Source organism: Carcharodon carcharias, chromosome 20, assembly GCF_017639515.1.
Source record: "Carcharodon carcharias isolate sCarCar2 chromosome 20, sCarCar2.pri, whole genome shotgun sequence".
NCBI classification, from domain to species: Eukaryota; Metazoa; Chordata; class Chondrichthyes; order Lamniformes; family Lamnidae; genus Carcharodon; species Carcharodon carcharias.
In genome coordinates, this window is record NC_054486.1 from 34,836,344 (window position 1) to 34,860,982 (window position 24,639).

The 24,639-nt window shown below is 44.3% G+C and overlaps 1 protein-coding gene across 1 annotated transcript in view; it reads right to left on the reverse strand.

The window, feature by feature from the left end:
- galnt16 (UDP-N-acetyl-alpha-D-galactosamine:polypeptide N-acetylgalactosaminyltransferase 16) overlaps nt 1–24,639 on the reverse strand; it is a 157,654-nt gene that overhangs the window by 83,930 nt on the left and 49,085 nt on the right. The window contains exon 3 of the mRNA XM_041214883.1: nt 18,828–18,926. Coding sequence (XP_041070817.1) covers nt 18,828–18,926 — 99 coding nt within the window. The remainder of the gene's footprint in view (nt 1–18,827; nt 18,927–24,639) is intronic.

Sequence of the window (24,639 nt, forward strand, 5' to 3'; positions counted from 1 at the left end):
ATGATCTCTAGTTTTGGACAAGCTGAAACATCTTCTTTATGTCTACCCTACCAAACTTATTCATAATTTTTAAGACCTCTATTAAATCACCCTTTATTCTTTGCTTTTCTACAGAAAAGAGCCCCAGCCTGTTCAGTCTTTACAGATAGTTATAACATCTTGATTCTGGTATCATCCTTGCAAATCTTTTTTTGAATCTTCCATATCCTTTTTTTGTAATATGGAGACTAGAACTGTGCAGCATACTCCAAGTGTGACCTAACCAAGTTTCTATACAAGTTTAACGTAATGTGAAATATGACATGTTGCAGAATTGCCTACCAGTCTGTCTGCAGGACTAATCCTCTCCAGCTTGAGGCAAAAGTATATGTTTTTTGATAAATTTTGGGGTGAACTCAACAAAACTCAGACCATCAAAGCTCTCTGTCAGCTCAGCTCCCTTAAAGGAAAATGCCACTATGCTTGAGAAGATACTAACTACCAAACTGACATTATATAGCTTGTTCTACTGAGGGTGGTAAGATGCTGGAACAAAGGATATAAACCCCAATAGTATTATTTTAAGCCTCTCTGCTGTTAAGAGTACAATGGTGTAGTGCTTATATTACTGCTTATATTACTAATAGTAATCACACAAGCCTGGACAATTCAATAAAATATGAGCTCAAACCCCACTATGGCAATTTAAGAACTAGAATTTGGGTTTAAAACATCAATATTTAATAGGAGAACACCAACTTGTGTTTGTAAAGTGCCCTTAATGTATTAAAACCTTGGATTTGCATCTTGTACAGCTTGCACTCCCTTACTACAGTGTCAACCTAGATTATTTGGTTAAATTTCTAAGGTGTAATTTGAACCATTCAGAGGTGAGAGTACCATCTGCTATATATACCAATCTTAACACAAATGAGGGAATGAACATGGACCTCCCTGGTCTCTGAGTGGGGTGCTACCATTCAAGAAATGGAGCATTTAACTTCTTCATAGCAGTAAGTTAGGGATACACTTTGACACACTGGGCAGAAGAACACAGGATTGTGAGGTGGACAGCTTGCACCCTCCACCAGCCCCCAGAAGCAAAGTTGGCATGGAGCCAACATGTTCCACACCGACTTGCCCTGCAGCCATAAAGCACTGTAGGGTGGCTAAATGAAGGCCAAGTGAGACTTCCACCCCTCACTGGAGCGTCAGTGGCCACTCCCGGGACTGTGGAAGAAGATGGCCTATGGATTCCCAGTAAGTCCAAGATCTTGGGCAGAGAGGGTTTGGGTAGGTCAGGGAGGGGGGCAAATCGGGGAAGGTAGATAACAGGCCTAAATGACCCTTGATTGCTTATTTGAATATGGTGGGAAGGTTGCTAATTTTGGCACCTGCGCACTCCTGTTTAAGTTTAAGAGGCAACTTGACAAATACGTGAATAGGATGGGAATAGAGGGATACGGACCCCGGGAGTGCAAAATGTTTTAGTTGACAGGTATAATGATCGGCGCAGGCTTGGAGGGCCGAAGGGCCTGTTCCTGTGCTGTACTTTTCTTTGTTCTTTCTTTGTTCTTTGTTCTTTGTATTATGGAGGTGAGTTCAGGGATAGGCAGGAAGGCGGTGGGGTGGACACCCGCCTTACTTTATGTGGCGCCCCCCCCTGCTCAAAACAAACCCAGCAGGGGCGTGTAAAACACAGCCCACTGATGGTATTGGAGTCTGAGGCCACAAGCAAAATTAAAGACTCTTAAACTTGGTGCTTGGCTCATTAAAGGGGCTACAAATTCTCTCACACCCTCTGCCTTGCCCCCAACTGCTTGTGCTCACAAATACATCTCCAAACACATTAAACTTCAGTAAGCAGGAAGTGATTGTAAAATTTAATTATTGGAAAGTAAGCCCTGGAACCGTGGTAATGTTATACTGAGCTGCATAACACAACACTTCACAATGTGTTCAAAGGCTGACACTACCAGAGATGTCTTATGTTGCTGGTTCTGGCTAATGAATACCAGCTTTTAGCTGCTGGATGAAAAAAAGTTCCTGTCAGAGCTTGTTTCTGTTTCTCACAGGGCAGGGCACAAAACTAAATGTCCCTCAATGAGGAGAAGTTTCATTTTTAAATCCTGAAACTTTGAAACCTTGTCATTACTGCTCAAGGTTTGAAAACTGACCTTCATAGACTTCAGCTGATTCAACACTCTGCTCCTCTATATTCAGCCCCCACTGTCCCATTCCCAATCACCTCTGGGCTCACTGAACTATTTTGGTTTCCACTCTGCAACCCCTCAATTTTAAAATTCTCATCCTTTGTTTCCAAGTCCCTTCAAGGCTATGTGTAAGACAAATGGTTTAAACTTAAATAAAGGCAATTTCAAGAAGACAGAGCTGGCTAAAGTGAATCGGGGAATTAAGTTAAGGAATAGGTCGGTAGAGATGCAGTGGCAGACATTTATGGAGATATTTCATAAAACTCAACAAAGATACATTCCAGTAAGAAAGAAAGACTCCAGGGGAAGGATGCACCATCTGTCGCTAACTAAGGAAGTTAAAGATAGTATCAAATTGAAAGAATCTGTGAAGATTAGTGGCAGGTCAGGAGATTGGATAGAATTTAAAAACCAGCAAAGAATAACTAAAAAAAATGAGGGAGAAATTAGAATGTGAGAGAAAGCTAGTTGGAAATATAAAAACAGATGCTAAGAATTTAAAAAGGAAAAGAATAACTAGAGGGAGCATTGAGCCTCTAAAGAGTGAGACTGGGGATTAATAATGGGAAATAAGGAAATGGCAGAAGCTTTGACAGATATTTTGCATCTGTCTTCACTGTAGAAGACACAAATAGCATCCCAGAAATACCTGTAAATCATGAGGTGAAAGGGAGGGAGGAACTTAAAACAATTACATCACCAGGGAAAGGATGCTGAGAAAACTATTAGAACCAAAAACTGACAAGTCCCCAGGACCTATTGGCCTGTACCCTTAGGGTCTTAAAAGAAGTGGCTGCTGTGGTAGTAGATGCATTGGTTTTAATTTTCCAAAATTCCCTAGATTCTGGAAAGGTCCCATCACATTGGAAAATAGCCTCTCTTTATGAAAGCAAGAAACTACATAGGGAAAATGCTAGAAGCTCTAATTAAGGAGGCTATATAGCAGGGCACTAAGAAAATCTTAATGCAATCAGGAAGAGACAACATAGTTTTTTGAAATGGGAATCTGTTCGACTAATCTATTAGAGTTCTTCAAGGACATAAAAAGCAACACAACTAATAGAGAACCTGTAGATGTGAGGTCCTTGGATTTCCAGAAGGCATTTGATAAGGTGCCACGTCAAAGTTACTACACAAAATAAGAGCTTAAGGTTTAGGGATAACATATTAGCATGGATAGAGATTGGTTAGCTAACAGGAAGAAGAGAGAAGGGATGAATGGGTAATTTTCGGGTTGGAAAGCTGTAACTAGTGGAGTGTCATGGGGATCAGTGCTGGGGCCTTAGCTATTTACAAACTATATCAATGACGTGGATGAAGGGACCAAATCATGATTCCTAAATTTGGAGATGGCACAAAGATTAGTAGGAGAGTAAATTGTGAAGAGGGCATAAGGAGTCTGCAAAGGGATATTTATAGGTTAAGTAACTGGGTAAAAATTTGGCAGTTGGATTATAATGTGGGAAAATATGAACTTGTCCACTTTGGCAGAAAGAATTGGAAAGCAGTATATTATTTAAATGGAGAGTGATTGCAGAGCTCTGCGGTACAAGGAGATCTGGGTGTCCTGGTACATGAATCACAAAAACTTAGTATCCACGTACAGCAAGTGATTAGGAAGGCAAATGGAATGTTGTTGTTTATGCAAGGGAAATGGAATAAAAAAGTAGGGAGGGTTTGCTAATTTTGTACGAGGTGTTAATGAGACCACATCTGCAGTACTGTTAACAGATTTAGTCTCCTTTTTTAAGAAGGGATATAATTGCAGGGGAAGCAGTTCAGAGAAGGTTCACTCACCTGATTCCTGGGATGAAGGGGTTAAATTATATGGAAAGGTTGATCAGGTTAGGCCTGTATCCATTGAAGTTTAGAAGAATGAGAGGTGATCTTATTGAAACATGTAAGACTCTGAGGGGAATTGACAGGGTGGATGCTGAGAGAATGTTTCCCCTTATGGAAGAGGCAAGAACTGGGGAACACCGTTTAAAAATAAGGCACGGATGAGAAGAATTTTTTTCTTAGAGAGTCAGTAGTCTATGGAATTCTCTTCCCCAGTGAGCAGTGTAGGCTGGGTCATTGAATATTTTTAATGTCATGTTGGATTCTTGATTGACAAGGGAGTCAAAGGCTTTGGTGCGGGGGGGGGGGGGGGTAAGGCGGAAAGTGGAGTAGGGGCCATAATAATCAGATCAGCCATGATCTTATTAAATGGTGAAGCAGACTCAAGCCACCGAATAGCTACTCCTGCTCCTAATTCAAACATTCCTAGTGTTCATACATTCATGTGTATTTCTATACTTTTCTCCAGCCCCACAACCCTCTGCTGTCCTCACAATTCTGGCCTCTTAAACACCTCCAATTTAATTGCTGGACCATGCCTTCAGTTGCCAAAATCCTAAGCTCTGGAATTCCCTCCATAAACCTCTTCACCTCTCCAGGTCTCTTTCTTCTTCTTTAAACACTCCTTAAAGCCTACCTCTTTGGTCAAGCTTTTCACCTGCTCTACAATCTGTAGTTCGGTATCAAATTTTGTCTGATAATGTTCCTGTGAAGTGTCTTTGGGTGTTTTAAATACATTGAATATAAGTCAATTAATTACTGCATGTGGAAGAGTCTGTGCAACATATGCCAGTCAATGTTTAGGCTCTGCTGAGATGTGCAGGAGAGACCAGGCAGAGTGAGGGACCTCTCTAGAGTCCTTCACAACTCAACCCTGGCCAATTAACCAGATAGTTACAGAGGAGAGCTCAGTAACAAACAAAAGCCCATGATCAAAGTATGGTCAGAGACTAGAAAGAAAGAACTTGCATTTCTGTAGCACCTTACATATCCTCAGGGCATTAAGATGTTTCGCAGACAATAAAATACTTTAAGTGTAGTTACTGTTGTAATGTAGGAACCAAGGCAGCCAATTTGTGCACAGCAAGTCCCCACAAACAGCAATGTGATAATGACCAGGTAGTCTGCTCTAATCATGTTGTTTGAGGATTAAATATTCGGTTAAGACACAAGACAGAACTCACCGATTCTTCTTCAAAACAGTGCCATGGGATCTGTTACACCCACCTGAGGGCAGAGGGAGCCAACATTTAACATCTCATTCAAAAGTTAGCACCCTTGCCAGTGCAGCACGCTCTCAGAGTGCCAACCTAGATTAAACTTTTAGGTCCCTGGAGTGGGATTTGAACCATGACCTTCTGACTCAAAAGCAAGAGCACTACCCACTGATCCAATTATTGGTATAATTGCTAAACTCACAAATGGCAGCAATTCCAGCTCTCAGTGTCAACCATTTACACATTCTTCATATGTGTTTTAGTCTGTTGTTCCTCTGTCTATAGGTCTCTCTCTCTCTGCTTCCTATACTGTGACTAATTTTAAAGGTATTTGTTTGTCTTGGTGTTTAAATTACCTAGAATCATATTGAATGCACAGCACAGAAACAATCTATTCAATCCAACTGAAACAAAAACAAAACTTGCTGGAAAAACTCAACATCTGCAGAGAGGAAGACAGAGTTAACGTTTCCGGACTGATGAAGAGCCATATGGACTCGAAACGTTAACTCTGTCTTCCTCTCGACAGATGCTGTCAGACCTGTTGAGTTTTTCCAGCAATTTTTGTTTTTGTTTCAGATTTCCAGCATCTGCAGTATTTTGCTTTTATTCAATCCAACTGGTCAATGTCAGTGTTTATGCTCCACAGGAGCCTCCTCCTACCTTACTTCATCTGGCTATATCAACATATTCTCGCATTCCTTTTTGCCTCCTATTTTTATCTAGTTTAAATGCATCTGTGCTATTCACCTCAACTACTCACTGCACTAGCAAGTTTGACATTCTAACCACATTCTGGATAAAGAGGTTCTCCTGAATTCTCTATTGGATTTATTAGTAACTTTCTTATTTTGATGCTACTTGGTTCTGGTCTTCCCCACAAGCAGAAACATCTTCTCTACATTTACTCTATCAAACCCTTTCACAATTTTGACGACCTTTATCAGGTCACCCCTCTTTTCTTGCGAAAAGAGCCCCAGCTCTTCATAGTTATAGCCTTTTAGTTCAAGTATCAAACTTGTGAATCATTTTGGCTAGTTCTCCAATATCCCTAGATCCTTTTTGTAATATGGTGACCAGGAGTCACATTGTCAAATAGTTGCACAATCTCCCTCCATTGGTCTCTCGGTTTGTCCATCCTCACAGGCACCGCCTTCCCAAAGCAAATTGGACAGCGAACAGACTCTTCATTAACCAATTGGATGGTCCTTGACTGTCAGTTAAACAGCCTTTCTCCCCATCTGCAATATTTCATAATAAATATACAAAAATATTCAAGGGAAATGAGAAAGACATTTTTTAATGCCGCTATGACTTTTCAAAATTTATTTTGAGACATATCCCACATTACTTGCCCATCCCTAATTGCCTCTGAGAAGCTGGTGGTGAGCTGCCTTCTTGAACTGCTGCAGTCCAAGTGGTGTAAGTGCACCCACAGTGCTGTTAGGGAGGGAGTTCCAGGGTTTTGACTCAGTGACAGTGAAGAAACGACGATATAGATCCAGGTCAGGATGGTGAGTGGCTTGGAGTGGAACTTGCAGGTGGTGGAGTTCCCTTCCTTGACCTCTCTGTCTCAATCTCTGGTGATAGATTGTCCACCAATAGCCATTACAAGCCTACTGACTCCCACAGCTACCTCGACTACAGCTCCTCACGCCCCGCTTCCTGTAAGGACTCCATCCCATTCTCTCAGTTCCTTCACCTCCGTCGCATCTGTTCTGATGATGCTACCTTCAAAAACAGTTCCTCTGACATGTCCTCCTTTTTCCTTAACCAAGGATTTCCACCCATGGTCGTTGACAGGGCCCTCAACCGTGTCCGGCCCATCTCCTGCGCATCCGCCCTCATGCCTTCTCCTCCCTCCCAGAAACATGATAGGGTTCTCCTTGTCCTCACTTATCACCCCACCAGCCTCTGCATTCAAAGGGTCATCCTCCGCCATTTCCGCCAACTCCAGCATGATGCCACCACCAAACACATCTTCCCTTCACCCCCCTGGCAGCATTCCGTATGGATCGTTCCCTCCAGGACACCCTGGTCCACTCCTCCATCACCCCCTAATCCTCAACCCCCACCTATGGCACCTCCCCATGCCCACGCAAAAGATGCAACACCTGCCCCTTCACTTCCTCTCTCCTCACCGTCCAAGGGCCCAAACACTCCTTTCAAGTGAAGCAGCATTTCACTTGCATTTCTCCCAACTTAGTCTACTGCATTCGTTGCTCCCAATGCGGTCTCCTCTACATTGGAGAGACCAAATATAAACTGGGCGACCGTTTTGCAGAACACCTGCGGTCTGTCTGCAAGAAAGACCCAAACCTCCCTGTTGCTTGCCATTTTTACACTCCACCCTGCTCTCTTGCCTACATGTCTGTCCTTGGCTTGCTGCATTGTTCCAGTGAAGCCCAACACAAACTGGAGGAACAACACCTCATCTTCCGACTAGGCACTTTACAGCCTTCTGGACTGAATATTGAATTCAACAACTTTAGATCTTGAACTCCCTCCTCCATCCCCACCCCCTTTTTGTTTCTTCCCTCTTCCTTTTGTTTTTTCCAATAATTTATATAGATTTTTCTTTTCCCACCTATTTCCATTATTTTTAAATCTTTTATGCCCCGCTAGTCTTTCCACCCCACCCGTACTTGTGCTGTACCTTGAGTGCCCTACCATCTATTCTTAATTAGCACATTTGTTAGATAATATCACCACCTTCAACATCTGTGTTCCTTTGTTCTTTTGTCTGTGACATCTTTTGATTATCTGCTCCTATCACTGCTTGCTTGTCCCTACAACCACACCACCCCCCCCAACTTCTCTCTCCCCCCCACCATCCCCCTTCCCCACCTTAAACCAGCTTATATTTCACCCCTCTCCTTATATTCACTCAGTTCTGTGGAAGGGTCATGAGGACTAGAAACGTCAATTCTTTTCTTAACCGCCGATGCTGCCAGACCTGCTGAGTTTTTCCAGGTAATTCTGTTTTTATTTCCCATGCATCTGCTGCCTTTGTCCTAGGTGGTAGAGGTCATGGGTTTGGGACTGAGCTAGGCAACAATGAGGGACAAGTGCTCCTGGGTCAGGATGCAGAAAAATCAGTCAGGGTTCTCCCTCCCACACACTATCTAGTGACTTGGGCTGGCAAATGAGTGGAAGTCAGGTAAGGATAGGGTTGGGCTCTGCTGCTGGGCTCTCAACAGGCAAAAGCTTGTTGTCTCGGCTTGAAAGTGAAGAATGATTTCTTGGGTTCGATGCTAGAGTTTTAGGAAGAAAATTAAGGGAGAAGAGTAAAACGTTATTTTTTAACAGAAAGACGTTTAAGGGGCTGCTTCATAACACTCAGCAAAGATATATTGGAGTGAGAAAGAAAGATTCTAGGAGAAGGATGCATCATTGAGGGCTAACTAAGGAAGTTAAAGATAGTATCAAATTGAAAGAAAAAGCTTACAATTCTGCGAAGATGAGTGGCAGGTCAGAAGATTGAACAGAATATAAAAAACAGTAAATAAGGAGGAAGAAATTAGAGTTCAAGAGAAAACTAGCTAGAAATATCAAAACAAATAGTAAAAGTTTCTACAGGTATTTAAAAAGTACAAGAGTAACTAAAGTTACCAACTGGAGTTGGTCCTTCAGAGAATGAGTCTGAGGAATTAATAATGGGAAATAAGGAAACGGTGGATGCATTGAACAGCTATTTTGTGTCTGTCTTCACTGTAGAAGACAAAATAACATCTCTAAAATAATTGTAAATCAGGAGGTGAACTTGAAACAATTTCAATCACCAGGAAAAGGGTGTTAAGAAAATTATAAGAACTAAAGGCCGACAAGTCCCCAGGTTCTGGTGGACTTCAAACTAGGGTCTTAAAAGAAATGGTTACTGTGATAGTAGATGCATTGGTTTTAATTTGCCAAAATTCCCCAGATTCTGAAAGGTCCCTTCGGATCGGAAAATAGCAAATGTAATTCCTCTATTCAAGAAAGGTGAGAGAAATAAAACAGAAAACTACAGGCCAGTTAGCCTAACATCTGTCATAAGGAAAATGCTAGAAGCTATTATTTAGGAGGTTGCCGCAGGACATGTAGAAAATCTTAATGCAATCAGGCAGAGTTAATATGGTTTTGTGAAAGGGATTTTGTGTTTGGCTAATCTATTCGAGTTCTTTGAAGAAGTAACATGGATAAAGGGGAAACTGTAATGTCGTGTACTTGGATTTCCAAAAGGCACTTGAGAAGTGCCACATCAAAGGTTCTACACAAAGTAAGAGCCCATGATGTAGGGGGTAACATATTAGCACTGACAGAGGAGTGAATAGCTAAGAAACAGGGAGTAGACACAAATGGGTCATTTTCAGGTTGATAAGACATAACCAAAGGAGTGCCACGGCGATCAATGCTGGGGCTTCAAACACTCACAGTCTACATCAATGACTTGGATGAAGGGACAGAATGTATAATTGATAATTTGCTGATGACACAAAGATAGGTAGGAGAGTAATTTGTAAAGAGGACATGAGGAGTCTGCAAGGGGTTATGGATAGGTCAAGTGAGTGGGCAAAAATTTGGAAGATGCAGTATAATGTGGAAAAATGTGAACTTGCCCACTTTGGCAGGATAAGTAGAAAAGCAGCATATTATTTAAATGGAGAGATTGCAGGACCCTGAGGTACAATGGGATCCAGGTGTCCTGGTACATGAACCACAAAAGGTTAGTATGGAGATACAGCAATTGATTAGGAAGGCAAATGGAGTGTTGTCGTTTATTGTAAGGGGAATGGAGCTTAAAAGTAGGCAAGTTTTGCTACATTTGTATAGGGCGCTGGTGAGACAATGGGCTGAACTTTGCCCTTTGTTGGGCGGGCGCAGAGGGCAGGCCCTGGAGCGGCTGTGAAACCAACCGCTGCCCACGATCGGGTCCCGCCCTCAATTTCATGCTGGTGGGCCAATTAAGGGCTGCCCAGCGGCTCTGTACTGGTCAGGAATGGGGGCAGGGACCTGTCGGCCACCTGGTCCAATGGCAACCCAGTGGCCTGTTTAAAAACAGCCCTGGAAGGCTGCCACTGAAGGAGGTCTGCTCTGCAGTCTCCATATCAAAGTTATGAAGTCGGATGTGGCTGGACACGACAGGCAGGAGGGCAGGTCAGGTGGGCACCTGGCCCCCCATCCACTACCAGCACCTCGATGGACAATAGTCCAGTGGCTAATATCTCAGTGCACACTGGTGGGGGCACTTCACACTCACTTGAGGTTCAGGCAGAGGCAGAGAGTGCACAGGGCACCAGCAGTTGGAAGACTGCTGGGGACCAGAATGATGCTGAGTTGAAGGCTGATGATGAGCCTCTGGAGTCATCCATTAGGCAGCAGATGCTGGATGTTCAGTGTGATGCGCGGGAGCATCTGGCGGAGATCCATAAGGGTATGTGTGTCATGGTCTCTGTGGTGGAGGAGTCCATGCGGAGCGTGAGCACTGTGTTGACCGTCATGAACAAGTGCACTGCCTCCTCCATTGAGAAATTGGTGACTCTCATGGAGAGGCAGCTCCAGGAACAGAATCAGGGTTTCCTGGGGTTGGGCTCGGACCTGCAAGCCCTCACACAGGCAATGACCTCAGCTGGTCAGTGTCCATGTGGGAGATGGATGAGACACCCAGAATCCCAGCTAGGTGCCCGTCCATCTATGATGAGCAGGGAGGTCTACAGCCACCTCACATTGGCGCCTATCATCTCTGCGGGCTCAAATCATGGTGCTCTGGGTGATTGCAGCAGCTCCTCTGCCCCTCTGCCAGTGACCGTGGCATCTGATAAGGCTATGATTACTGGGGAGATGCCAGCCATGGCACTGGCTGCTCCCTCCCAAGCGGGGCCAGCACAGGCTCCACTGGCCAGAGGATGACTGCCAAGGTTATCAAGACCAAGCAGAGTCAGCAGGCTTTCTCCAATGCTGGTGCCAGTGAGGGGTGCTTAGATGTAGCACTCGCAAGCTTAAGTTAAAGGCACCATGAGCACAAGAGGGACAGGTCACCAGTGACTTTATGTAGGGGGAGGTGATGGTGCAGTGGTATTGTTGCTGGACTAGTAATCCAGAGACACAGAGTAAGACCCAGGTTCCCACCATGGCAAATGGTGAAATTTGAATCCAATAAAAATCTGGAGTTAAAAGCCGAATGATGACCACGAAACCAATCAACCATCGACTGTTGTAAAAAACCCATCTGGTTCACTAATGCACTTTAGGGAAGGAAATCTGTTGTTCTTACCTGGCATGTGCTCCAGATATTGACTTTAAAATGGCCCAGCAAGCCATTCAGTTGTATCAAACTGCTACAAAGTCACAAAAAAGGAATGAAACCAAACGGTCCACCTGGTATTGACCTAGGCACCGGAAACGACAACAGCAATTTCAGCCCTGTCGACCCTCAAAGTCCTCCTTTGGGGGTTAGTGCCAAAATTGTAAGAGCTGTCTCACAGACTAGTCAAGCAACAGCCTGGCATAGTCATCCTCACAGAATCATATCTTACAGATAATGTCCCACAACCATCACCACCCCTGGGTATGTCCTGACAGACCCAGCAGAGGTGGTGGCACAGTGGTATACAGTCAGGAGGGAGTTGCCCTCAACATCAATTCCGGACTGCATGAAGTCTCATGGCAAACGTGGGCAAGGAAACCTCCTGCTGATTACCACGTTCCGCCCTCCCTCAGCTGATGAATCAGTGCTCCTCCATGTTGAACACCACTTGGAGGAAGCACTGAGGGTGGCAACGACGTAGAACGTACTCTGGGTGGGGGACTTCAATGTCCATCACCGAGAGTGGCTCGGTAGCACCACTACTGACTGAGCTGGCTGAGTCCTAAATGACATTGCAGCTAGACTGGGTCTGCGGCAGGTGGTGAGGGAACCAACAAGAGGGAAAAACATACTTGACCTCATCCTCACTAACCTGCCTGTCGCAGATGCATCTGTCCATGACAATATTGGTAGGAGTGACCACTGCACACGGTCATTGTGGAAACGAAGTCCTGCCTTCACATTGAGGATATCCTCCATCATGTTGTGTGGCATTACCACCATGCTAAATGGGATAGATTTCTAACAACTCAAGACTGGGCATCCATGAGGCACTATGGGCCATCAACAGCAGCAGAATTGTACTCAGACACAATCTGTAACTTCATGGCCCGACATATCCCCCACTTACCTATTACCATCAAGCCAGGGGTTCAACCCTGATTCAATGAAGAGTTCAGGAGGACATGCCAGGAGCAGCACTAGGCATACCTAAAAATGAGGTGTCAACCTGGTGAAGCTACAACACAGGACTACTTGCGTGCCAAACAGCATAAGCAGCAAGTGACAGACAGAGCTAAGCAATCCCACAACGAACAGATCAGATCTAAGCTCTGTAGTCCTGCCATAATCCATTCGTGAATAGTGGTGGACAATTAAACAACTTACTGGTGGAGGAGGCTCCACAATTATCCTCATCCTCAATGATGGAGGAGCCCACCACATCATTGCAAAGCATAAGACTGAAGCATTTGCTATAATCTTCAGCCAGAAGGGCCGAGTGAATGAACCATCTCGGCCTCCTCCGGAGGTCCCCAGCATCACAGATGTCAGTCTTAAGCCAATTCGATTCACTCCACATGATATCAAGAAATGATTGAAGGCATTGGATACTGCAAAGGCTATGGATCCTGACAATATTCCGGCAATAGTACTGAAGACTTGAGCTCCAGAACTTGCCGCGCCTCTAGCCAAGTTGTTCCATTACAGCTACAACACTGGCATCTACCCGGCTATACAGAAAATTGCTCAGGAATGTCTTGCACACAAAAAACAGAACAAATCCAACCCGGCCAATGACCACTCCATCAGTCTGCTCTTGATCATCAGTAAAGTGATGGAAGGGGTCATCCACAGTGCTATCAAGCGGCACTTGCTTAACAATAACCTGCTCACTGATGCCCAGTTTGGGTTCCACCAAGGCCACTCAGCTCCTGACCTCATTACAGCCTTGGTTCAAACATGGACAAAAGAGCTGAACTCCCGAGGTGGGCTGAGAGTGACTGCCCTTGACATCAAGGCCACATTTGACTGAGTTTGGCATCAAGGAGCCCTAGCAAAACTGAAGCCTATGGGAATCAGGGGGAATAGCCTCCACTGGTTGGAGTCATAATAGCACAAGAGAAGATGATTGTGGTTGTTGGAAGTCAGTCATCTCAATTCCAGGACAACACTGCAGGAGTTCCTCGGGTTGTGTCCTTGGCCCAACCATCTTCAACTGCTTCATCAACGACCTTCCTTCCATCATAAAGTCAGAAGTGGGGATGTTCACTGATGATTGCACAATGTTCAGCACCATTCAGATACTGAAGCAGTCCATGTCCAAATGCAGCAAGACCTGGACAATACCCAGGCTTGGGCTGACAAGTGGCAAGTAACATTCGCACCACACAAATGTAAGGCAATGACCATCTCCAATAAGAGAGAATCTAACCATCACCCCCTGATGTCCAATGGCATTACATTCACTGAATTCCCCATTATCAACATCCTGGAGGTTAACATTGACTAGAAACTGAACTGGACTAGCCATATAAATATTGTGGCCACAAGAGCAGGTCAGAGGCTAGGCATTGTGCGATGAGTAACTCATCTCCTGACTCCCCAAAGCCTGTCCACCATCTACAAGGCACAAGTCAGGAGTGTGATGGAATACACCCCACTTACCTGGATGAGTGCAGCTCCAACAACACTCAAGAAGCTTGACAATATCCAGGACAAAGCAGCCCACTTGATTGGCACCTCATTCACGAACATTCACTCCCTCCACCAACGACGCACAGTAGCAGCAGTGTGTACCATCTACAAGATGCACTGCAGGAATTCACCTCCGACAGCATCTTCCAAACCCATGACCACTACCACCTAGAAGGACAATGGCAGCTGATGGATGGGGAATACCCCCACCTGGAAGTTCCCCTCCAAGTCACTCACCATCCTGACTTGGAAATGTATTGCCGTTCCTTCACTGTCGCTGGGTCAAAATCCTGGAACTCCCTCCCTAACAGCACTGTGGGTGTACCTACACAACATGGACTGCAGCAGTTCAAGAAGGCAACTCACCATCACCTTCTCAAGGGCAACGAGGGATGGGCAATAAATACTGGCCCAGCCAGCAAAGCCCACATCCCATGAATAAATTTTTAAAAAGTTAATGTACACTGGCCTGGAACTTAAGACCAGAGAGGTTGATTTAAATAGTCTGTACTTGGCAAAATGATATAAATCTGGTTTTGTCATCATGGACTGGGTATGCTTTACTTTGTTATTTAATTGGCTCAGGGTACACCAGTACGTAATGCTGGATGTACGTGGCTCTGAACTTTATTGTACAGGTACTGAGTGTTTGTTGTGTTCAAATGAAAGGGTCCTTTCAGACATCTGGGATAGAGGCAGCAGCCCTGGCATGCGGTTGAAGCTGATCTTTGGCAGCCAAGGAGCATTGGATCAAGGCATTCCTGGTGGCCCTGCTTCGCTGGAGGTTACCGAGGTCTGGCTCCATGCCCTCCGCGTTCTCTTCACTGTGCTCATCTTCTGACTCACTACTGGACTCATCATCTGTGGCCTGTGCAGCTGTGTCAAGATCCTCTTCCTCTCCCTTGCCAGTGCTAGATTGTAGAGAGTGCAGCATGCAACAACTATCAGTGACACCTGCTCTGGCAGGTATTGTACTGCACCCCCTGAATGGTCCAGGCATCGGAAGTGCATCTCGAAGACCTACGGTTCTCTCTACCACCACTCTTGTGACACTTCTCTGCCTCTGTTCTTGGGTGGCGGAGAAGTGTCATGAGCCACCTCTTCAGCAGATAGCCTTTGTCACCCAGTAGCCATCCATCCAGTCGGGCAGGAACACTGAAGAGCCTCGGCACCTTTGAGTGTCTGAGGATGCATGTGTCATGGGAGCTGCCTGGGTACCTTGCACAGACTTGCAGAATCTGCATCCTGTGGTCACACACTATTTGCACGTTCATGGAGTGGAATCCCTTCCTGTTGACGAAGGCATCCGGCTGACCCGCTGGCGCCTTGATGTGCAGTTGATTGTACCCTGGACACAGGGGAACCCAGCAATTGTTGAAAAGCCTCTGGCTCACTGAGCCTGGCTGGCCTCATCCGTACAGTAAAGAATAAAGGCCAGTACCCGCCTGAACAAAGCTTCTGTCACCAGCTTGATGCAACTGTGGACATTTGATCGGGACACTCCACACAGATCCCCCACTGACCCCTGGAAAGAACAGGAGGCACAGAAGTTGAGGGCCCTTCCACCTTGGACTTCCTGTTGGCCCTGCGCCCCTTGTGCCAATGCCTCTCCTCCCACAGGTCCCTCCCCTGGAAGCTGCATTGGGACACGTGGCCTCCTCCCCCTTCTGCCCCTCTCTTCCTCCTCAGAGGAGCTGCCTCCAGTGGAGACCACAATCCCCCATTACCAGAGTAAGGGAAGGCTGTCTGATACCTGGAAGGGTCTACATGGTCTGAATCCTCCAGGGGCCTGACAGACAGCAGTAAGTCCTGAAATGAAGCCTGGAAATGCTAAGAAAGAAGCCCCGAACAGAGATGATGCTGCCAAGTACCAATAAGCAATCAGCTGCAAACTACCTCCAAAATTCCTCACTACTCACACTGGCAATGCCAATGACCCACCCATGGTTGAGGTTTGAGGAAATGTCGGCTGGCCGCCTGCCCACTTTGCCCGTGTAACAAGCTGGAAATCGCACATGCAGCGAAAAATCTCAGACAATTGCATTGTTAAGGGCCTTAAGTGGCCCGTTAATTAACAGCAGGTGCCGCTCCAGCACCCACACGTGTTCGCCAAGCGAAAGATCGCGAGAGTGCGCAATGAAGTCGGGACGCTCACCCGACGTCATCGTGCACAATTTTACTCTTGTTCGGGATATGCCTGCCCAATGAGGGAAAATTTCTGCTCCACATGTGGAGGACTGTGGCAGCATCTGTGGAGAGAGAGACAGAGTTAACATCTCTCTCCATTTCCAGCCTGTCAGTTGCAAAGAAGAATCTGTTAGAAACAATGTATAATTTTTATGTTGAATATATATATTTGTGTGTTAAGTAAGGTAAAAAGAGTTTCAGTTTCATGTAGGCCTGGTGCCTAGAAGTCTGAGTGGATCTGTGGCTGAATGGTCAGTCTTTGGGCTTTTTAATATGTATATGCATTTTTAATGAGGTCTTACAAACCCTGAAGTTAAGGAGATTGGTTAAACAGGGGTTAGAAGCTTAGTGATTTTAGGAAAAAACAAAGTAGAAAAAACTCGGCTGTTGCTTAGTGACAGACCTCATGACAGAGAGACAGAAAGACCGAAGAGTTCAGTGTGTGTCAGAGAGTGGAGACAAGGATTTTTCAGCTCTCTGAGAAAAGTACAAGGCTAGAGGGACAGTGGTTAACTGAATAGTCAGTTATAGTACTCAGTTTAGCGGTGTTGCTACTAAAACAGTGAGTTTAAAATGCAGTTATTGTGGGGTGTTTTGGGGAGAGATAGGAGTTAGGTGAGAAGCATCAAGTCAATGCTCAAGAATTCACCGGAAAACCATTTGCACGTGTGCCAGTCCTGAGCAAGGAGCCTTTGTAACAAGCTAGTGGTAACTCTTCACTGTTTTATGTGTTTGTAAGGATATTGCTGAGTAAAGGAATATTGGGAAATTGAATCATCTTCTTGTGTTTTTATTGAGATCTTTCCAGCCTCTTTGATTGGTGTAATATAGTTCATTTTTCTTGTTTTAATAAATATTTTATTCTTTGTACTAAAAGTTCGTCAGCAGACCCCTGTGAATTTGTTCAGTAACTTTCCTCCACGGTTTCTAAACAAAAGTTAGGATCTATCAAATCAGGTTTCATTCTGGGATCTGACATGTCCAGTATTGACATCAGCTGGATCATAACAAGTCATATTGGACTTGAAATGTTAGCTCTGTTTCTCTCTCCACAGATGTTGCCCAACCTGCTGAGTTTTTCCAGCATTTTCTGTTTTTATTTCAGATTTCCAGCATCTGCTTTTATTCTGGAATACTATGCACAGTTTAGTCTCGTTATTTAAATAAGGAAATAACTGCATTCAAAGGTTCACTCAGCTGATTCCTGGGATGAAGGGGTTGTCTTTTGAGGAAAGGCTGGACAGGTTGGGCCTGTATCCATTGAAGTTAGAAGAATGAGAGGTGATCTTATTGAAACATATAAGATCCTGAGGGGACTTGACAGGATGGATGCTGAAAGAATGTTTCCCCTTGTGGGAGAGACTAGAATGAGGGGATTCCATTTAAAAATAAGGAGTCTCTCATTTAAGACAGAGGTGAGGAGAAGTTTTTTCTCAGTCGTTTATCTATGGAATTCTCTTCCTCAGGGAGTAGTGGAGACAATGGAGGTCATTGAATATTTTTAATGCTGAGTTAGATAGATTCTTGACTGGGGTCAGTCAAAGGGCAAAGGGGTAGACAGCAAAGTAGAGACCACAATTAGGTCAGCCATGATCTTATCAAATGGTCCAATAGTGAGGATGACATGTGTATTTGGAATGCTCAGGCACTTCAAATAAGCAATCCCAAATTATCAACCTTATGAACCTGGAAGGTTCAAAAAAAAGGAACTTGGCAAATAACTGCTTAACATTTTCTCACACTTCCATACATCAACAAGATGATCTGTAAGCAGTTAATTGGCCAGAAGGGATGAAATACCAAGCGTGATGGGAAACTTTCTACGTGGTCAAAGGGAAAAGTTTTGAAGGAGGCTTTGGGAGTAGGGAGGGATGGGAGCGAGGTGAAGTGATTTAGATAACAATTCCATTGGTCAGAATGTAGTAACTGAATGATGGGCCTCTGATGGTAGAGGGAATGGGAGAGCAAGTAAAGAGAAAAAGACCTGCATTTATATGCTTCACAGTTGTAATTGAGGAAATGCATCAGCCAATTTGTGTTCATCAAGCTCCCACAAACAGCAGCATGACAATGATCAGATAATCTGTTTTAGTGATAAATATTGGCCAGGACATCATGGAAAACCCCCCTTTACTTCTCTTTGAATAGTACCATGAAATCTTTTACACCCACATATGAGAGCAGACTTGGTTTAAAATCTCAACCAAAAGACAGCACCTCTGGCAGTGCAGCCCTCCTTCACTATTGCAATCCAGTGTCAACTTAAATTAAAGGCTTAAATCTTTGGAATGGGACTTGAGCCCAGAATCTTCTGACTCAGAGGCAAGGGCATTACCCACTGAGCAACGGCTGCCAAGCTCAGCAGCAACCATCTTAGGAAGGAAGAATTTTTGTGCCTTTCAAAACCTCAGGACGTCACACTTTAGCTGGAATTGGAGGAGCAGATAGTGCAAGCAGGGAAGGTTGGGTGAAGAGGATAGAGTGGAAGAGTTCAGAAGGGGGTTTGAAGAGACAGATAACAATGCGAAAGTTGATATGCTGGTGCTAGAAGGTATTAGTGGAGTTTGACACACAGCCAGAGGTGATTGGTGTGTTGGCACATTGAGGGTCTCCAGTGGCGCAAACACTGACCTTTTCACCGTACGGAGCAGCGTGGAGCGAGCCTCGTTGTGGAAGGTGATGACGACACTTGTCACTGGCAAGTCCTGGTTGTACTGAATGGAGGGGCATCTGAAAAACACAGAGTGAGGGCAGTTATAAAGGAGGACTTAAGAGGTGGAACACAACAACAGGAATAGATCCTCAATCAGACCATGACTGATCTGTACTCTTTGATATTCCATATTCTTTTGTTTCTATACTCTATACATTACCACTCTCTTTGACTTTTGCACCATAAAATGTTTTGTGATTTAATCTCTCCTGCCCTCCACCCTATCACAGCCCCTCTCTTTAGCTCTTCCTGTCCCCTCCCCACTTCCACTATCTCAAAGCCTATTAATTTCCATTTTCCTTTGACTCTAATGAAAGGTCACCTTAAGCTGAAACGTTAACTCTGTTTCTCTCTCCACATGTGCTGTCTGACCTGTTGAGCATTTCTAGCATTTTCTTGTTTTTATTTCAGATTTCCAGTATCCGCAGTATTTTGCTTTTGTATTAGTCCTTTTAAAAAGTGCAATGGAAGCTAGCGACATTTAACAATGTTGATTATTGCTTCAAAACAATCATCTTAAAATTACATACAAAGCAGCACATGTGGTCCTATGTCTATAACCTCACGTATAAAGAATTCCATCGGAATCGTGAGTGACTGCACTCACATGGGACAGGATCAGCTCCACCCCGCAATTTCATGCAGGCGACCAATTAAGGCCCACCCTCCGTGGATCGTGAACGGCAGTGCTGCCTGTGCGGGCGGGCGGAGGAGGGAGAGCAGGGCATAGCGCACAGTTCGCACATGCGCAAGAAAGAGCGCTTCAATCTCCCTGAGGCATGGAGCTGCCTCAGGGAGATTGAAGCACTGTTTAAAAAAAAAATGAAGAGAATAAAAATTTAATAAAACATGTCCCCTCTGTGCAATGACGTCGAGATGCACACCCGATGTCATCGCACGTTATTTTACTCTCGGACATGTCGGGCGCGCGCGCCTGCACGCCGAGCGTAATACTCTCCCTGTGGTAACACTCCTTGAAGGGATACAAAGTCCCTCACTGAATTAAAGTTTTGTATCTCTCTTTATACCATTTTAAAACATATGAATATTGCCCAGTTCTTGCTGAGTTTTAACTGTGTTGGACAGTTTAGGATCCTTAGTTCATCCAAAACAGACACCCACAACCACTTCATTCTTACCAATGTCCTGGTCCATTGTCTAAAGCTACCATCCTTTTCCAATGTTATTTCAGTAATATTTGTATTTTATCCTTGCTCTTCCTGATCTATGATTTGTTCAGTGTCATTGTGATCAAAAGATTAGATCTGCAAGCATGCAGTTTAAACTAATTTAAACAATATTAAAGTATTTCTATATTTTTACATGTACTGCAACCCATTTTCTTGCCTTTCAATCATATTTCTTGTTCTCATTCCCAAATATCTATCAATATAAAATACAGATGCACCAACATATGTGTCAATTCTCCCAAATACAGTCTCTGCCCAGTAAGACATCGGTTTTATTTGCAAATTAGCTGCAGTTCCTACATCACAATAGTGACTACACTTCAAAGATACTTCATTGACTGCAAAGCTCTTTGGGACTTCTTGAGCTGTGAAAACGCAAGCAATGAACTGAGACTTGTGATTTTAAGCTCAGTATTTAACCCTACCCACCCTGCTCTGCCGTCATCTTTGGAAAGTAGAAAAACACTAACCACAGAATTCAGGCTAAACCCAATAGCTGCATTTATTTTTAAGATATAAAATATTGCACAGAAGCAGCTATGGGAAACTAGATGGGCAAATAGCTATAAAGATGAGTGAATAAAGCAGTCCAGGAGAATGTAAATATTTTTATTGCAGCCAATTTCTTGTACACCTGCAAGTCTTTGGGGTATACTTTTGCAAGGTTCCTGCTGTGTTATTTTTATGAATTGCGGCTCCCCGCACCAGGAGCACAACTATAATCTACAACAACAACAAAACTAAAACTGTGCAGCAGCTTTACATGTTTGCTTATCAATATGCTGCTAGATAGAGGAATATCAATCAAGCTGAATGGTTCAGCTGTTACATTAAATAACATGCATTTTAATGGTGCCGTGAATATGGTAAAACGTACCCAAGTTGCTTCACAGGAACATTATCAAACAAAATTGGACACAAAGCCACATAAGGTGATACAAGGGTAGATGGCCAAAAACTTGACCAAAAAGGTAGGTTTTAAGGAGAATCTTAAAGCAGAGAAGCAAGGTAGAGAGGCGAAGAGGTTTAAGGAGGGAATTCCAGAGCTTATGGCTGAGGCAATTGAAGGTATGGCCAACAATAGTGGGGTGATAAAAATCAGGGATGCTCAAGAGGCCAAATTTAGAAGAGCGCAGATATCTCAGACAGTTGTAGGGCTGATAAGATTAAAGAGATAGGAGGGAGTGAAGCATGATGGCAATGTTCCCTCTAAGCTAGCAACCCATAAGTTCCCACACAAGCAGAACACAAGTTGGCCACTTTAAGTTGGCATTTAAACAGATCAGCTGTGCACAACAAAAAAAGGTTCAAAGGGTACATTACATGGAAGGACTTGAAAACAAGGATAGAAATTTTCAAATTGGAATGCCAGACTGGCAGCCAATGTAGGTCAGCATGCCACAGAGGTAATGGATGAACAGAACTTGGTGCAAGTAAGTACATGAGCAGCAGAGTTTAGGATGACCTTAAGTTAAATGAAGGTAAAATATGCGAGCCCATCCAACAGTCCATTGGAATAGTCAAATCTAGAGGTAACAAAGACATGAATGAGGATTCCAGCAGCAGGTGAGCTGAGAAAGGGTGAAGTCGGGCAATGTTACAGAGGTGGAAATAGTCGGTCTTAGTGATGATGTGGATATGTGGTCAGAAGTTCTTCTCAGGGTCAAATATGACACCACGTTTACAACAATCTGGTTCAGACTGTTGCTAAGGAGGGGGTGGAGGCAGTAACTAGGGAATGGAATCTGTGGCGAGGAACAAAGACAACGGCTTCAGTTTCCCAATGTCTATCTGGAGAAAATTCAGCTCATCCAGTACTGGATATCTAAGAAGCAGTCTGATAATTTAGCAACAATGGAGGAATCAAGAGAGATGGCAGTGAAGTAGAGCAGGGTGTCATCAGCTGTTGCCCAGAGACAGCATATAGGTGAGAAATAGGGAGGGGCCAAGGATAGAACCTTGGGGGACATCAGAGGTAGCGGTGCCACAGCAGGAACAGAATCCATTGCAAGTGATTCCCTGGCTACGATTAGATAGATAAGAATGGAACCAGGTGAGAGCCTGCTGGATGACAGTGGATGGGTGTTGAATGGTGATGGATGTGGTTAATGGTGTCAAAGGTTGCAGACAGATCAAGAAGGACGAGGATGAAAAGTTTACCTTTTTCACAGTCATGTAGGATGTCATTTGTGACTTGGATAAAAGCTGTTTCAGTGCTGTGTAGGGGCAGAAAACTGATTGGAGGGATTCAAACATGGAGTTCTAGGAAAGATGTGGATGGATTTGGGAAGCGACAACACATTCAAGACCTTTGAAGAGGAAAGAAGGTTGGAGATGGGACCATTAGTTTGCAAGGTTAAGGATTTTTTTTTGAGGAGAGGGATCATGACAACAAATTTAAGGGCGAGAGGAACAACACCTGAAGAGAGAGAACTGTTAACAATATTTAACAAGAGTGTCAGCCAATGAGTTGGAGGCGGGGTGAGACTTGTGCTTTTTGAGTCTCTAAACTCTTGACTGAAGCTTTAGCAAACAGAGTTTCCTGATTCCAGCAGGATTATTTCTTCAGCAAAATGCAGTGTGGAGGTTAATTATGTAATACTAATTGTGTGTGTGTAAAATCAATTGAGCCACTTACAGCAGTGCAGTCACCAGGTGTGATTGATGGGGGAAATTACACAATTATCCTTGTTTTACCCAGGGTTTATGCTGTCACTGTATATATTCTTAAATAACAGACTGAGCTTTTTTTATTCTTTCATAGGACATGGGAATCACTGACAAAACCAGCATTTGTTACCCATCCCTAATTATCTCTGAACTGAGTGGCTTACTCAGCCATTTCAGAGGACAGTTAAGAGTCAACCACATTGCTGTGGATCTAGAACCATATGTAGGCCAGACCTGGTAAACACAGAAGATTTCCTTCCCTAAAGGACATTAGTGAACCAGATATGTGTTTAACAACAATTGATGATAGTTGTCATGGTTACCATTACTGAGTCTTTGAGATTTATTCACAGAATCTTAGGATTGTTAATTGAATTCCACCATGGTGGGATTTGAACTCGTTGCCCCAGAGCATTAGCCCAGGCCTCTGGATTACTAGTCCAGTGACATTACCACTGCACTACTGCCTCCCAGTTTGCCCATAATTAATCAGATGAGAGCACATTGGCTATTGTGCTGTGGTGCAGTAACCTCGGCAACTGAAATAATTAAAATGAAACTTGCTTGAGGCAGAATTCTGCTTCAGTCCAAAACTGATGAATTGCGGTGGATGTTTCTATTGAGCTCGCCATTCCTCCTATGATCTTTCTCAAAAAGGCTGTCAATTAGTGCTGAAACATGGACTGTCCCATGTTGGATATTGGCACCAGGTATGTCTAGACTGAGGCTGTCCTCAGTTCCTAGTTATATCAGAATGGCGAGAGGTGAGGAGTAGCTGATGCTTCTGGTAGCAGAAATTACCCGACACTTATTCAGCCGCTACCTCAATGAAACATTTTTGCCCTACTGAGAAAGCTGGAAAACATTCTCCAGTTCATCAGAAATCACCTGGTTATAAAGTACTACTGAGTATTTCAGTACTCTCAAAAGCAGCTTCAAGAAGCCTCTTGATTTAGGTGTCTTATTTGACCTTGAGATGAGTTTCTGATCCCATACTCCCTCTCTCACTACTTCCACCTCCACAACATCACTCGTCACTGCCACTGCCTCAGCCCATCTGCTGCTAAAACGCTTTTCCATCCTTTTGTTAGCCTTCACACTCGACTGTTCCAAAGATTTCCCAGCTAGCCTCACTGCTTTCACCCTCCATTAGCTTGAACTCATCCATAACTCTGGTGCCTGCTTTCTAACTTGCACCAAATCCTGTCCACCCATCAACTCTGTGCTCACTGGCATATATTGGCTCCCAGAATGGCAATGCCTTGATTTAAAAATTCTCATCCTTCAGTTCAAAGATCTCTATGGCCTTGCCCACTCTCCCTACTTCTGTAACTTTTTCCAGTTCTACAAGCCTCCAATTCTGGCCTCTTAATCATCCCTGATTTTGATCGCACCACCATTGGTGGTCGTGCCTTCAGCTGCCTGCATCCCAAGCTCTGGAATTCCCTCCCTAAACCTCTCTTACTCTCTACTTCAATTTCTTCTTTTAGGACACTGCTTCAAACCTATCTCTTTGACCACATTTTAAGTCACCTGTCCTAATAACTCCTTATGTGGCTTTGGTGTCAAATACTGCTCGACACACTCCAATGAAGGGTCTTGCAACATTTTACTATGTTACAGTTGTTACATGAGTCCAAGTTGTAATATTTTTGATGGGGTCAGATATGAGTGCCAGCCAAAATATTCAAACTCTCTGTGGTTGACAACTGTCCGCGGTTGTCTTGGGGGCCCCAGGAATTAAAGGTGAGATTTTAGACCAGCAGCAGTCAATGGGCAGGTTTTTCCGGTCGGCGAGTGAGGGGGGGCCCACTCGCTGATGGGGAGATACGTTGGGCATGCGTCCTGACGTCACCCCGCATCATTTAGA